The sequence below is a fragment of the Cryptotermes secundus genome, unplaced genomic scaffold (genome assembly GCF_002891405.2).
Source record: "Cryptotermes secundus unplaced genomic scaffold, Csec_1.0 scaffold112, whole genome shotgun sequence".
Lineage (NCBI taxonomy): Eukaryota > Metazoa > Arthropoda > Insecta > Blattodea > Kalotermitidae > Cryptotermes > Cryptotermes secundus.
This window is the reverse complement of record NW_019718271.1, coordinates 2,115,178-2,130,298: the sequence shown is the minus strand read 5'-3', so window position 1 is coordinate 2,130,298 and position 15,121 is coordinate 2,115,178. Positions and strand designations below refer to the sequence as shown.

At 36.2% G+C, this 15,121-nt stretch overlaps 1 protein-coding gene across 11 annotated transcripts in view; it reads right to left on the bottom strand.

Moving 5' to 3' along the window:
* LOC111872121 (nuclear factor 1 X-type) overlaps window positions 1-15,121 on the bottom strand; it is a 636,309-nt gene that overhangs the window by 22,710 nt on the left and 598,478 nt on the right. For all 11 annotated transcript variants that reach the window (XM_023866148.2, XM_023866057.2, XM_023865735.2 and 8 more), the window contains 2 exons: window positions 7,981-8,201; window positions 5,136-5,253 (listed from right to left, as the gene is read on the bottom strand). In XM_023866148.2, coding sequence (XP_023721916.1) covers window positions 5,136-5,253; window positions 7,981-8,201 — 339 coding nt within the window. The remainder of the gene's footprint in view (window positions 1-5,135; window positions 5,254-7,980; window positions 8,202-15,121) is intronic.

The window sequence follows — 15,121 nt, the reverse complement described above, 5'->3', positions numbered from 1 at the left end:
AACACAAATGCCTGACTGACTAACTACTTCATAGAATAGAGTACTTCTTGAGAAGTCAACAGTCACTCAGCTAGCCAATAAGTTCCTCACCTTTTATGTAACTCAAAGGTTCATTTTCTCAAGAGCATGCCACTGGACCCTAATCTAATTCAGACATTTCTGGTTCCCAATCACACTTTATATCTTTATTAAAGAATCACCTCTTCAATGTATATGTTTCCCAGGTGCTCTGTGTCTTTCAAATTTTGTATGAATTTCTCATCTTGCCCATGCAAGCTATGTGCCTGTGCCCTGCTAGCATCATCGTCCTTAATTTATTCACCTTAACAATATTTGGAAAAAAACACAATTTATGCAGATCCTCATCATGGAGCTACTCCTTCCAGTCTCCTGTCATTTCCTCTTTCTAAAGTTCAGATATTCTCCTCAGCATCCTGTTCTCAAGCATCCTTAATCTGCACTCTTCTCCTTATGCTAGCTGATGATAGTTTTAGTTGAAATGTGAACCAAGTAAAACAACTTATTTGAATCACAATTACAAAATAAGAGGTACACATCCTTTACCTTGTGTAGGTAGTGGTAACACATTTAAATATGTTATTTTTACTGTTTGCTTGGCCATGTTTAAATTATAAAGTCAATAATAATAAAAGCAGAAACAATGAAAGGAACAGTGTGAAAACTACTCACAGTTCTAAAAGAGGAATTAAACAACACAAGCTTCTGGCATGGCTTTATAACTGTTAACTTGTTTTTTCTGAAGGCAGAATAGTACAAGAACGAACACAAAGCTTGACCCATAACTAATGCATTATCTAATTACACCTGGACTGCAATTAAAATTGACCATTTTATAGCAATGTTTTGTTGTAAAAAACAAACAGTCTGTTTGGTTCAAGAAATATGAAGTTCTGAGTTTGTGATAATCTGTATTTTCCACGTTGTCTGAGTCAGTTTACCCTACATGACTAACCATGTGTCTACATAGTCAGATATCACATTAGACATCTGCCTCACAATAAGATAAATTTTAGTGGAAGCAAAAAATAAATTTACTTAACTGTAAATGAAAACATACAACTAACATTTTTTCATTGCTTCCATCCTACATTTAGAAGTCGGGATAACTCAGTTGGTATGACAGGCTATGGGCTGGTTCAATTCCTGGCAGTGCAAAATTTTCCTCTTCTCCACAGTATCCAGACCAACTCTGGGGCCCGTACCTCTCCAATAGGCACCTGGGGCTCTTTCCCCTGGGGTAAAGTGGACGGGGCATGAAGCTGATCACTCAACTCCACAACTCCATCTAGTGCTGAGGTCAAGAAAGGTGGAGCTATACCTCCCCTACCTAATGTGTCTTCATATGGAATAGTGCTTAATTAATTAAGCACAGGGACAACTTTATCTTTTTACCTTTACCATCCTACATTTTGGATTGTCACAACATAAATGAAAGTCAGGAAAACTGCTGTTTGCTGTTCCTGAAGCAGGCTAGCTGGCTTCATATAATGAAGCAAGTCAATCATTCAGTACAAAGATTTATTAAGTAATTTTCTTGTACCTTTTCATATTGCAAACTTCAGATATATGTTCTTACTTAATACCATGTGTACACCATGACTTTCAAGGAAATAAAATTAAAACAATGTATGCGCACACACACACACACACACACACACACACACCCATATACAGAGTGTCCCAGGAGGAATGGACCAAACTTCGGGAGGGTGTTCCTTATGTTAAAGTATGCCGATATAACCCAAAACACCTATGTCCAAAGTTGAATGGTTACGGAGATAATGGCCAGAGAAGTGTGAAACTTTGATCGGCGTTGCACACTTGTTGATTACAAAATACATATTAAAACTGGCAGGAATATGTGGATTCTGTAATGTTAATAATGTACGTAACATCAAACTAACTTGTGAGTGACATGAAGCCATAAAATTGAAGTACAAAATACTCGCTCGCCATGTCATAATTATCCTTAGCGTTTCCAAGCACTATACATGACACATGAATGGCAAGCGCTGACGTAACTTGGCTGACTGCGCGTTCTGATAAAGCCAACTACATAAGCACGGCTAGGGTGAATCACGGCACTCAAGGACAAATATAGATAAGGCCTCTCAGCTGAGAGGTACAGTGCGTGGACCTGCCAGAAGACCACACTTTTCTTGGGCCATTATCTCCGTAACCGTTCAACTTTGGACATAGGTGTTTTGGGTTATATCGGCATACTTTAACATAAGGAACACCCTCCTGAAGTTTGGTCCATTCCTCCTGGGACACCCTGTATATGTATAGGTAAGGTAAAGCTATCTCTGTTAACAGGCTGTGAAAGGCCATAGGGTTGTGAGACATCAAGGCTCCCACATTTTCCAGACAACTGGCTCACAGATGGCGGTAAGGCCTTATGCACTGGCTGCCCTTTACCCCCAGGAAGATTCCAGGCACTCATTTCTGTTAGAGGTTGAGTCAACCCCAGGGCTATAGTGCAGTTGGAAGGACTACGTAAATCGAAAAATCCAGTGATCTCATTGGGAATCAAACCCACAACCTTCTGGATTGTAGCATAGTGCCGCAACCAACTATGCTACTGCGTGACATATATATATATGGCATGCAGTATAAATTATCATGTGTGTGTGTGTGTGTGTGTGTATGATAATTTTATAACAAACTCACTGATGCTATATAGTCTTGATACTGAGTGTGTCATTAAATAACCAACTTAAAAAAATAAAAAGTGATGCTGGGTTAGGTCCTTCATACTAAGAGAACCAGTTCCCTTAATATATTATACATTAAACTACTAACCTCACTCTGAAGGCGCGTCTTCTTGACAATGTTTATTCTTGGAACGGGGTCTATATCTTCATGCTTCTTCATGGGTTTACAGCTTCTGATCAGATTGATCCACACTAAATATTATTCTGTTGTTTCAATGCACTCACTGACGTAATATTAAACAAAGTAATACATATTTCTTTAAGGCAAAAGCGACAGCTTACTATCAGTCTTAATGAGGAAAATTATATCTAATAATGTACTGTGTTTTTGAACTCGTTTTCCTATCTTAGTATTATTAAATATGTTTGTTCACTCCTTCAACATTACATTAGGGCTCTTAATTCAAACAATGTCATCTTTTCCAAAGGAAACACGTCAGTAAACGAATCTGTCAGCAGATCGTCTCTTAAGAAATAATATATTAATATTTCGTAGAACAGAAGTTAATATGTGACATGTCTTACAAAACTGAGTGTAAACAGACTCTGATGTTACACTTACTTACCTTATAAATTGCAGAGCTGCATATATTGCGACCTAAGGCACTTCTGTATATAGTATACACGTATTAAATTTTCGTTCTAAATGAACTGTGTAGATAATATATCTTCAAAGCAGGATATATTCTTGGAGGTAGTATACAGTAAGGAATGAATCCAGTCCACTATAAGTTCCTTATGATCCAAGCCCTTAAACTGACTTCCCACAAGACGAACAGAATTGTTTCATCACGTATGAACAAGACCTTCTATTTTACTGTTTGCACAACATTGGCATGCCAAGGCAAAAAATTCTGTGTGGACAATATGTTTATTTAACATTCATACCATATCATAGATGTGTCCTCCTCCAATCCTGAAATCAATTTCACCTTTAGCTATCACTAAGCTGTTTCTAACACATGAAAACTTCATCTTGGCAAGCTAACAAACCCGTGTATTGGGATGATTAAAATTAATATATAATATGTAACATAATCTGCTCCTCTTTTATAAAACCGTGTTTACTGCTACACTCACAAAATTTGAGCCTAAAGGGTCGAAACATATAACGCACCAGCAGATATGTAACTTTTGACTTTTGACAAGTTTGCTCATAAGCACAAACTGTTTTCTGGTAGGAGTACAACCATGTAGTAGCTGAAGGAAGTGCTGAATATAATTAATTATATGAAATTTGGAAGATGTTCAACCTAAAACACTCCTATTAATTTGCCAACAATGATGTGACTGCTACTGTAAGCAACTTACATCTTCCATAAATCCATAAATGTAAATGTGAATGATTTCTTAATTTCCTTCCACGGTGAATCACAAAAAAAAAAAAAAAAAGGCTCTGGGAACCAGAAGTTTAAGAAAACAATTAACAACTCTAAATCACAGATGTGATACTGGGAGATTGAATGGCATAAGAAATTACTAAATGTTAATTAAAATACTGAAATTCATAACCCCCAAAAATGTATTAATCATCTATGAAGGGGGAAAAAAAGTTAAGTTCATAATAATGATGTGTTACATAGAGAGGGGGGGAAACTGGAACACAGCAAATCTCATAACAAGAAGGTTAATGTAGAGGTAATACTCTAGACTTGAATACAAGTGGTGTTCGGTTTCAATCTTGCCTACGACATCAGCATCCATGACTGAGATTATTCATAGTTTTCTTCAGTCCTCCAGGCAAATTCCAGGACAGTATCTGACTTTCTATTCAGCTTTTTTGCCATCCATGTGCAATGTTGGTTGCGCATGAACAACAAAAAGTTGAATGCAAAGTTAGATCTATGCAGTGTAACAGGATGCTGCAATTTAACATTATGCCAGGATAGTACCTTGATCAGACCATGATCACTTCCTTCTGAATCCTTTCCACTTCATTATTCATTAACCACTGCACCATTCAATACTATATAATACAACATATTGATATTTTCACAAAATAAACACAAAAAAATATGGTAATAGTAAAAAAAGTAAATTTTTCCATGTGCATAACTAATTAAGCACTATGCCATGAAGGTGTATAGGGGAGTGGATGTATATATCCACATATTGTTGACCTCAGTACCAGTTGCAGGTAAGTGGTCAGCTTCACACCTCTGCTGCTTTAACCCCCCCCTCCCCTGGGAAAGAGCCCCCCGGTGCCCATTGGATAGGAGGCTAGGTGGGCCCCAGAGCTGGTCCGGATGATGTGGAGAAGAGAAAATTCTTGACCCTACCACGATTTGATCTCCAACCCCTCTGCAATCTAGCCTGTAGCCAGTCGCTATACTGACTGCGCCATCCTGGCTCCAGTATGGTAATAGTATTTGTGTTTATTTCATGATTGTAACTTCTCACCTGTGGAGCGAATGATGGCAACAGGGCGAGCCATGGGTGGTGGAGGTGGTGGGGGCAGCATTGTGCTGGGGTAGTACTGAGATAACTTTGAAGGACTCCGAGAAGACCCAGGCTGAGACTGGAACCAACATATAAATGCTCATCTCAACACTTCATTTCTTTGAAATCCAGTAACACAGGTTCCTACTCAGAAATAAATATAAGGTACAAGTTCTTGTTTTACTTCTGAATACTTTTGGTCTTAGTCCTTACATAACATCCTCTATGACAAGAGGATGAGTCTGTCATTTACAATTGCTACTGGTCCTCGCCAGCGCAGTTATTCTCAGGTCCAGGTCCCACGAGTCTCATGATCATATTGTGATGTCGGCTCATGTCCGTGGTCTGTGTGCGCACTTTTCCCCTCCACTGTCCCCCTCTCTCCTTCCCCTCCTGAGCCGACTTAGCGGCCTAACAAGTCGAGCTGAGGGCTCTTGGCTTCCCAACCGTTGGATGGGTAGGTTGTTCTCATTTCGGACCACCGGTCGAGGTCATCCTCGACCGTCCAAATTGATTTCTCTATGTGGTATTCAATCTTAGAACAGCGAACTCTGCAATCATTCTGATACAGGTATTTACATTATGTTTGTATTCATTCTTTATTAATACATTATATTTATTCTTTGTTAATATTTGATTTGGTTATTTCTGTTTGGGTATTTCCGCCTTGCTGATTTCTTTGTTCTCCCCTGCTCGCCCTGTCCTGTGATCACACGAACCAATACACACCCTGAAGGATCCTCTGAAGGGTACCTACGCTTCAATATTTTACTGTCTCAGATTTGAGACTCCCCCAACATGGAGGGGCAGGTGCCTGTATTTATATTCCCCAGGAACAGGGTGGCCTAGTTATACCCCCAGGCACTGGGTTCCCTTTTTTGTCACCTCCTATGACTCACAGGGCTATGGTGGAGGTACTGTTACCTGCCTCCACATGGACAACTCTTCTGACAGTTTGCAGGCCCTCTGTATATAGCTTTGTTGCAGAACAATGAGAAAATACTGCCCTCAACGGTTCCTTGACTCTTGTTAGCATATGTGGCTGTTATGAACTGATGTTCTATGTTATTTAGCAATGGATGCCTCTCTGACATTTCTCTGATTCTAAGATTCTTACTTTTAGATGTCATATCACAATATAGAGAAGGGTGTACATTTGTCTGTCCTGCCATCTCTCTGTTTCATATAAATTTCCACACTGCTATACATGTAGCGCTCAAACTTGGCATGATCTCCCTGGAAAGGTTTTAGACACCCAAAAACCACAATGTTTTTAGTTTAAGTGTTCCCAAACATATTTGAAAATCCCCCCAAAATATTTTTTTTTTGCATGCTGTTTGAAAACCATTCATCCTAATACATCAAAGCCTTGTTCATTCAATGGAGTTTAGAAAAGAAATTGCTTACTCTACTTCTACTTGCTACAGTTTTTGAAATATTTAATTCTCAATTCCTCAAAAATGAATAGCAATTTTTAAAAACATACAGAAGGTCCAGGACTGATATATTACTGTGGGGTATTTGCCCCATGCAAGAATGGTTGAGCCACAGAAAGAGCCGTAAATACGCTTCCACGCAGGCACAATGACGTCACACTCCAACAGTACTTAGTTACTGTGTGACTTATTTTCTGTGTGGTCTGTGCTATGCAACAGTAGAACTGTGTTTTCTATGTTGTCTGGTATCTGTCAACCAATGATTCAGAGGAACATATTGCCTGCATCTTGCTGCCTGCTTCAGGCTGGTTTCTTGCTTGGTTTACTCTTTGAGCTTGAAGGTGGAGGTAACATATGCCTTTGAAACACTGGCTGACTTCCACTACACTGCATAATTTTATATCCCAGAAAACATAACTCTTAATCAGAATAATTAATGAGTAAAAAGTGGCAACTACAAGAGTCCAAGATTAGTAACACTCAGTATACTAAACTGAACATGAGGAATACCATTACTCTGTTCATAACCAGAATGGATTAGTTAATTCACCTACAATATTTACTTTATATTGTGACATGACACCTGAACGCTAGAAGTGTGCAGAAGTCTCTGTTGCCTCGGTTACATATATAGTATGTTTCAAGTGCACACTGTTATTGCCACTTAGCAACACTGAAAAATGCTGAACTTTGATTGGAAACATACATAAGCGCTTGATATATATAAATATGAGCTTTGCTGAGCTCTACTCACTTACATGTGATATAAACAGAATCTGAATCAAAACTACAAGAAACAATAACGTTTGTTTCTGCAACATCTGACTCTATAATGTCTAATATGACCATACTAATCAGTCATACTGTAAGCGGATGAATGCTGTTTTCTTGGAATCATGGTGTCCATGGTGACATAAAAAATATGCAATAATAAAAGTTTATAACCAAAAATATACTCCAAATCTCAATGGAATTCTACTTTTGATACACATTACAATGGAACATAGACATGGTTACTTTAAATTACACTTGAAATTAATTTTAGAAGAGGAAGGAATATGAAATGGATCTTAGAGAGATAGGATAGGATGGTATGGATTTGATTGATCTGGCTCAGGACAGGGACCCGTGGAGGGCTCTTGTGAACACGGTAATGAACCTTCAGTTTCCATAAAATGCTGGGAAGTTCTTGAGTAGCTGCATAATTCGCAGCTTCTCAAGAAGGGCTCAGCTCCATGAGTGAGTGAGTGAGTGAGAGAAAGGGATATGGTCTACAGGTTTCCTGGTTGCCTCTGAGACTGAGGGCGTTTTCTTCCTTACAATATATGTCATATGACCTGCACCCCTGACAGGCAACTGTGAACACATACCTGTGTCTCTTGCGTTTCAGCTTCCTGGCAGACAAAATGGACAAAGTCAGAAAGGGTATCATGACCATTCTCTGGATACTTTGTAGGGCTGTGTTGGGAGTGAGACTGCTGGTCCCCATGCTGGGTTGGAGCTGATGCCTGCTGGTAGTAGCTGGCTGCAGCACCTGTACCCCCTCCCCCACTAGACATGGAAGTTACAGAGCCATGCTGAGATGCCAGGCCTGTAGGACACATATATAACAATTCATCAGAAGGGCAGTCTTACACTCAAATAGAATAAATTCCCAGCCACACAGAGGATTCCTGTCTACAATTGTGACACCAGAAGACAATTACATCAACCACTTCCCAGAAAAAACATGAAAGTATTAAAAAAACTGTTATCACATAAGCAGATACATATATGCAACACAGCAAGGCCAATCTACATGAAGTTAAGCTAAGGGACAAGTTTGACATGAGTGAACAAATCAGTGAGTCAGTGAATGGGTGAGTGGGTGTATCAGGGAGTGTGCATGTCCATGTTACATGATAACATAATATAATGGATTATGAAGAATTTTCATATAATATATATTAAACTTTGGAAAATATTTCCATAATGTATATGAAATTTGTAATTTTTATTGTAAAGAATATGATAAATTTTCACCGGTATTTAATTTACTTAACATAACATCATCACCACCAACACCTTAATAATGCTGACCATAACCCTCATCATTGTGGTTGGTGGTTTATTGTATGATGCTATCAATATCTAAACTCTAGTGAACAGAAAAGTAGGATGACTGACAAACTGGAAAGGACATAGAAGTGGTCATGGCCCAATCAAGGTATTATCCTGGTATTTGCCTGGAAGGTCATCATTGTCAGCATTACTGCTTTCTATTGAATTATGAACTGAGATGCATACAAACAAGTGATGTCTACTCGCAAACATGTCAGAAGTAAAATATCACACATATGCCATAGCGTTCCATGTTCCAATCTTATATTAAATCAGGACATCAACTAATTAACTTCATGGATTTTCATTTCATGCATCCTGTTGTGTTATAATATATAACTTCTTTATTAAGACCGTCACAACACAACTATGAGTCATTGTTTACATTCCCTACAGAATGGACAATACTTTGTAAGATGAGGCATCGACTAAATAATTAACATTAATATTACTATATCTACATCACGAGCCTCCAATAACAGTTTTTATACACAAAATATAGAAAACTCTAATTCCTCCATGGGAAGGAAACAAAATCACAAAAACCAACGACTGACTCAATGATGTAAAGCATCAATCGAAGAATTTTATTCTTGTTTTATATTATAACTTTTGTTTTATATAATCTGATTTATTGCATTTTTACATCAAGTATTTTAATATAATTAATATTATTGTATCCACTTTTATAAGTACTGCAGTTCAGTGGTGTATGTATGTTAGTCATGTATCTGACTGATGATGGCTATTAATAGCTGAAACATGTAGCAGAGCCAAGACCAGGGACTGACCTTGATATAGTTGTGTTGTGATGGTCTTAATAAAGAAGTTATAACTCCATGGAACTCATTTCTTCTTCAGAAGCCACCACTCACTCGGCTACTCAAGAATTTCCCAACACTTNATACATCCATGTAAGATTTGAGGCTTTCACGGCGGTGACTATGAAGAAAGCAGTCTTCTGGGATTTGGCACCCTGTATACATATACATGGTGCCAAATCCCAGAAGACTGCTTTCTTCAGATAAATTCAGTCCATACTACCCCATCCCATTCCTGTAACATCCATTTTAATAGTACCCTTCCATCTATGTCTAGGCATTCATAGTGATCTCTTTCCTGCTGACTTTCCCACCAAAACCTTATACGCATTCCTCTTCTCCCCATGCATCCTACATGCTCTGTTTATCTTATCCTCCTTGACTTGATCATTCTAATTATTTCTGGCAAAGAGTACAAGTTATGAAGCTCCTCATTATGCAGTTTTCTCCAATCTCCTGTAAGGTAGCAAGAATTATCCAAATTTAATCTGCTGTTATTTTCATAATGAATCAAATTTAATTTTTTAAAGGATCTATCAGCTATCTTTGTGTTATGATTTTTCCCTGCACTCTGGTGACCAGATGTCAACATATACTTAGTTCTGAGTTTACATCTAAACCAATCTTTTTATAAGCACCAATTAGAGCTTCTGTGTTCTTCTGTATGGTATTTATGTTATGTGTCAGTAGGTTTATATCTGCAGCATAGACCAAATTCTGACTAAAGAAAGTCATGCATTAAAGATTCATAACCTCTCCTAAATAAATACAGCAAACAAATAAATAAATAAATTAAATAAATGTAGTTTAGTGGCTATAATTCCGGTTTAAATGTTATGAATATTTTGTGTCTATAGTGCACAGTTCTTCAGACTATGTTTCTAGTGTTTCGAGGATTGGATTTTATCTCAGTTAATTATGTCCTATAAATATAAATTTTAGTAAATATACAACAAGGAAATTCTGTACTGGAAGGAGAAAATATGCAAATTTTAAATTTCCTGTAAAATAGCTAATACATACATCAAATAAACCTCAACAGTAACATCACGCCAGCTTACATATATAACATTACTTTACTTTATGTTTAATAAAATATCTACTTATATAAATACCACTGTGCTGAAATATCCCATTTCAAGATATCTGTATAAAACAGCAAAATCATTATGCAGCATAGAACTGAAGTTTCTGCAAAGACTAGAAATTTCACATTAGAAAAGAGGAAGCATAAATTTATCAGTTTTAAATATATTCTGATAATATTAATAAAGACTGACATGTAAGGCCGCTGTGGAATTTTAGAATTTAATCACTCCTAGGCACACAGCAATGGAAACCCCAAAAAGTTAAGAACACTGACAGCAATGTATTGGATATTTGGGTCAAAAGCCTATATAAGACAACAAAACACAGTAATATGCAGAATATATGCAACATCCAATCTGTCCATCCATATGGATGACGTTTATCTCTTATAAACAGAGGGGTTTAAATTTTTTAGAAGAAAATACAGAATAATATAGGTCCATACAAAGCTAAAATTTTATAAATGCATGCACACACATCCAAAAAATACACACACACACACATTCACACAAAGACACATACACACACAAGTGCAAATACAATGACCACACATTCTTAAAGCAGAATTAAAACTTGCATGACTGAAGACAAAAAAAAAGGACAGTAATATGATAATTACAGAGAGTTGCTGAATAAAATGCAGTTGAAACACTACTTAGCCTAATGAAGTCAGATTAATGGCTGAGTAAAAATTTTAATAATTGTATTTGTTGTTTACTCAATTGGTCACCAAGTATTCTAGCAGCAGATTGGATGGCTTTAGAAGATCATAGGGATGTAATTGAAAATAAAAATTTGCTAAAAAATTTTATTAATTTATATCTAATATTTGTCCTGAAAGGCAGTTTCCACGCATCTTACGAATGCTGACTCCTACCATAATGACAAATGTCACTAACAGTGAGACTGTACTACCCTCTATTTTATTAATTCACATTCATTTTAATCATAATTTCCCCATGTACATTTGCAATCAGAAAATAAACATAAAAATCTCAAAATTTTCTCCCTTATATTTCTGGTAGAGGAGAAGAAACGGTGCATGTTAACAGAGAGAAGAATGTCATGTTCATTCTGTCCGCATGTCAGACAAAGATAGGGAAACTGTTCCTGTGGTTTTGCTAGGAGTGTGATCTCTCACTTCAATCTTGAATGATCATCAGATTTTCAGCAGGACTTGTACTTAGAATTCCAGCAAATAATATAATTAACCTTTAAATGCCGGACTTCTGAAATGGTGGTAAGCTTGAGTTGGCCAGAGTTTATTTAAATGCCTATCGCTGGTGCGTGTTTAAATGCCCGTTGCTACTCTGCGTTTAAATGTCCATTCCTGTTAGGGAACTTAAATAATTTTAAGCATCGTGTTTAAAAATGCTGTATCTCACTCAATTTTTATGATAAATGGATGGAATTAACTTTGTTTGTATCAGTGAAGAACATAGTGTCGCATATTCTAATGGATGATTCGAAAATTTTTATACAAAAAATTATACTCTATTTTCAATTTTCTTTTCTTTTAATTTTGATGCATACTGCAAAAATGGTTTTCCAGTTCTTCACAGAGTTGTTCTGCATTATAAATTAATTTCTGTTTGTAACATTTGACAAATTTTAGCAGTCCCTGGTGTCATAAAACAGATGGAAGCAATAAAATCATTTGGTTTTCTGCTAGCACTGTCTACACTCTTTGGATTTTCAAATCTTTTGACTAAAGGACAGAAGAATGAAGGAATGGCTATTCAAAAGAAAGCTAGAGGGGCCCTTCTTCAGTGCTAAGACCTTCCATTATAGCTGCAAGAGATTATTGTCCTTTCTAGGGTCATGAACAGACAGTTGCATCATGGCTGAGATACAGAGTGCGATCTGTTTTCTGTGCATTCATAGTGAAATCGAATACTGTAGTTTCATTTCACCCTATATATACAACAAGCAGATAACAACAAAAATGCTATGTACATCGAATTTTACTATATAGTGTATTTTTAACACATTAATCTGCACAATCCACAATAGAAGTACTGGCTCATGGATGAATTTGGGCATAACTCATAAATATACTATTTTCTGCTGTTGTTCACTTAGGTATCATTTTAATTCCTCTATTATCGTTTTACTCAAGTCTGTCTGGTAATTACTACATTTAATATTAAATATTTAGAACTGTGCATGCGCTTCTACTAGCGGCGTGTGTGCACGCTTCCACTAGCGGAGTTTAAATGCCTGACTGGCCAAAACAGAGTACTCTGGCCATGACAACCATACTCATCACTGGCCCGATTGGGGCACTTCAGACGCTAAAGGTTAAGAATATGACATCAAAAAATGTATGGATGGTTTCAATCTGAAATGTACAAGGTTTTCGTTTTGGGTTTTAGATTTGAAGTAATCAGTTGTAGGAACAGAATTTGAGGAATGAGGCACACTTTCTTTACTATATTCAGAAGTCAAGGCAAAATACTAAGGCTGACAGTCTCTCTTCACATTCACATTTAAAATGTGTTATCCTCATAACTTTTAAGTCTTATTTTTATTGTTGAAAATTCATGCTTAGAAATTTATTTTAGTGAACTGCTAGTGATTTTGTGCTTATCGGCATATTAAAAAAAGCATCATTGTCTAAATGGTGTGAAAAATTTGTAAAAAGGGTAGAAGTTAAGATGTAAAAATGAAAAGAAATTTGAAGACACTCTGGAGAAATAATATAATTAGGCCTACTACATATTTGTAGTTACACAAATTAGTTATACCAGTGGTAACAGAGGCATATGATAATAGAAACAATAGATATAAGAACCTAAAAATCCCTACATGAATAACGTGGTTAAGAAAGGAAATATTAATATGTTAGAAACTTAAATTCACTAATAAAACTGAAGAGATTCCTACACTGACAAGTCATGGTTTCAGTTCCTGCAAGAACGTTTATGTCTCTACCTGATACAGAATTGTAAGACATAATCTCTAAAATTCTAAGAAACATGGAAACACGACTGAGATTATCAAACATAAAAATATGAACATAAAAATCATGGTCAGAATTGAAGACTGTGTGTTCAGGGTTCTTTAATGAAACAGAGAGTATGTAAATATGTGTGCATGTGTGTGTGTGTGTGTGTGTCTGTACAAAAGGAAGATTTATTCCTTTTCATGAGGCATTAATGGCATGAGTGATTAATAACTTGGCTCTTTGTGTGTGAGATAAGCCATTCTGGTCACATGAATTTTGAGAAAATATGGTATGAGAGTTCGTAATAAGTTTATGGGCAAAGTATAATCTTTTATAAAGAGTAACAACAGTGGAATACTACTTTATATGGACCAAAAATATTAGGTACAATATCATAATCAATTATTGTACCAAACAATGTTTTCTGAAGTTGAAGTTTAGCTTTTCATAAATGTATATGCATTTCTTGTTTTCACATTTTGTTCCATTAAAATGTCCATCAAACACCAAATGTGAACCCAGCTGTTACAGTTAAAAATCAGAGGATACAATGCATTCTTGGCCAATGAATTATAAATATAAATTTATTTATTTATTTTTTTAATCATTTTGTTTTATTATGCCTAGGGTGGATGTTTTGCCTCTCTCCTATGTAAATGTATAAAACCTTATAAGAGTTGTTGCCATGATTATACACAAAAGTAATTTTACCCATTTAAAAATCATGTGACTTCCTTGTTCTTCAAGGCTGCTATTACATATTTATCTCTGAAAGTAGAGCCCAATAGAAACAAATGGTAGATATAATTTTTTCAGCAATTAATGTAAAACAGTCAGAAAATTCATTTTAACCAAGTTCCTATGGTTGCAGAATTTTTGGACATTCTATAGAAGAGTCTGCAGTATTGTTGTTCAGCCATGAAAAGAAATACTGTAGCTGTGCATGAGGTTGAGTACATACCTCACCCTCTCAAAGATAATTTATATAATCTGAGTCAAAATAAATAAAAACCGATTACTTTAACATTTAGATAGTTTACTTAGTAAATTATTCCTACAGTTAAAGAAAAAAAAGAGCAAGAATCATGCAATTCCACAAGTTATTATATTCACCAAGGAATGATATGTACAGGGCCAAATTGGTTCTCATTCCAAGCACACAATCACGGAAACTTCTTCTGTGGGGTATTTACCTAAAACTTCATGCTTCTAGTTAACTAAAATAGAAGGAAACTGTAGGCTCTTTCAGCCTGAACTTATGACAGGGGCCATTATACTTACAATGTTAAACATAAATCAAGGAACTTAATTCTGTGAACATTTTGAATGTGAGAATGAGAGTGTGGAAAATTTAGCAATAAATTTACTTCACAGATTATCTAACATTTAGTATTTCAGTAATACTTTAATACTGAATAAACTTGACAGAAATGACCCCCATCAAAGTTAATTTTTCAGTAGTTACACAACCAGGTTTGCCTAAAATTCAATTGTTGAGTAATCTGGACAATAAAAGTGTTGTCTGCAGAAATGGTATTAAGAGAGAAATTAGAC